Genomic DNA, 1,777 nt, shown 5'->3' on the forward strand with positions numbered 1-1,777 from the left:
ATATATATATATATATATATATACATACATATACATGCATATATACACACACACACATATCAATTCGATTAAATTTCGCCAGCAGCTACCTTAATATCATTTTCTGTTTGGAATCGTCGTCTTCACTGTCCTCCCTTCATGCCATCTCATTTCCTTCTGACTTGTCTCATCTCACTTAACACACACATCATGTGAAAGTCGCTTCACTTTGCTAATGTCCAGTCAACAGAAACACAAATATTACTAACGTCGTCGTCGTCATCATCATCATCATGACAATCATCATCATCATAATTACAGCATCTCATTCATGACCCCTCATCTCTTCTACGTCTTTCAAACTTCAGCTATGGTTTTCCTTCTCTCTATCTTCTATTTCACTTCTTTAGACTACCCCTTCTTTCTTGTCCTCATCACTACTACGAATATCGTCATCGTCGTCTTTGTCGTCTTTAACATCATCATCATCATCATAGTTATCACCACCACCACTAACTTCATCATCATCACCTTCATCATCATCATCAACTTCGTCATCATCATCATCACATTCAACAGCCCCAGCATCGTAATCATTATCATAAGCGCCATCATCATCATGATCACCATAATTGCAATCACAATACTTGCAGCAGCAGCAACTCCGCTATCATCTGCAACTCCGCCACCGACAACATCGAAATACTCAGCAGTAGCAGCTCCTCCAGGAGCACCACCTTCTCCCTCACCATCGCCCTCACCACCACCGCCTTTCTTATCATCATCACAATCAGCAATCGCATCGTCTCCAGCGTCACATTCCTCAGCAAGTTCTCCATCATTGTCAATATCACCACCGCCATCCTCACCGCATCCACCATCAATATCATCAGCACGTGCTCCACTATCGCCTTCACCAGCAAAATCCTCACAGCGCCACCATCTACACCAGCGATATCGCAGTCTCTAACTTCCCCACCAAAACCGATACCACCAGCAGCAGCAGCAGCAGCAGCAGCAGTAGCGCGAGCAGTATAACAATCAGAACCTCAATCACCATCATTATCATCAGGGTCACCAATATTATCGTCAACATAATCATCATCATCATCATAATAATAATAATCACATCCGTATATCATCATCCCCATTGCAACCACCACCGCGACCACCACCACCACCAGCAAGACCACCACCATCATCATCGTCAACGCCAACATTCATCACAGTAGTATTTCAGCATTAACAAAGATTTTATATTCCGATTCCGACAATATACTTATTGGGATGTCAAATTTGTCTATAACACCCCACCTACACACACATTCCTCTCTAAAAGAATGCACTAAAAAGAATCCCATGAAACAACTTAGAAGAAAAAAATAACCATAAAAAAAAAACAGCCTAGAAAGAACAAAAATACAACACATGTACTTTCCAATCTATATGTATTTTCTTTTATTACGATGAATGCTACATGTTGGCAACTTATTTGATTAGGGAGCCTTACCAGGCTGTTAACAGCAATTGTTTCCTTGCTATTCAACTCTGCATAATCCGATTTTGCATCTCTGGCAAACATTTTCGTTTCAATTACGAAGAAAACCTTCTGTCACGCAGAGAACTGTTCAATTTGTCTTTCTCTCCCTATCTATCGATTCAGTCATTACGAATATTTATGACTGAGTTTTCTATATCTCTCTCTTTCTCTCTCTATCTATCTATCTATCTATCTATCTATCTATCTATCTATCTATTTATCTGTCTCCTTCCATGCTTGTAAATATGTTATATATAT

General features: G+C 39.8%; 1 protein-coding gene across 1 annotated transcript; it reads left to right on the forward strand.

Moving 5' to 3' along the window:
- Positions 1-598: 598 nt before the first annotated feature.
- LOC106875584 (uncharacterized) lies at positions 599-949 on the forward strand. Its single transcript, XM_014923800.1, has one exon. The coding sequence runs from the start codon at positions 599-601 to the stop codon at positions 947-949; it is 351 nt and encodes a 116-aa protein (XP_014779286.1).
- Positions 950-1,777: the final 828 nt, after the last annotated feature.

The sequence above is a fragment of the Octopus bimaculoides genome, chromosome 25 (assembly GCF_001194135.2).
Source record: "Octopus bimaculoides isolate UCB-OBI-ISO-001 chromosome 25, ASM119413v2, whole genome shotgun sequence".
Classification (NCBI taxonomy): domain Eukaryota; kingdom Metazoa; phylum Mollusca; class Cephalopoda; order Octopoda; family Octopodidae; genus Octopus; species Octopus bimaculoides.

Excerpts from the sequence above, each read along its gene's own strand:
- LOC106875584 (XM_014923800.1), top strand. The coding sequence starts at position 599 with ATGATCACCATAATTGCAATCACAATACTTGCAGCAGCAGCAACTCCG.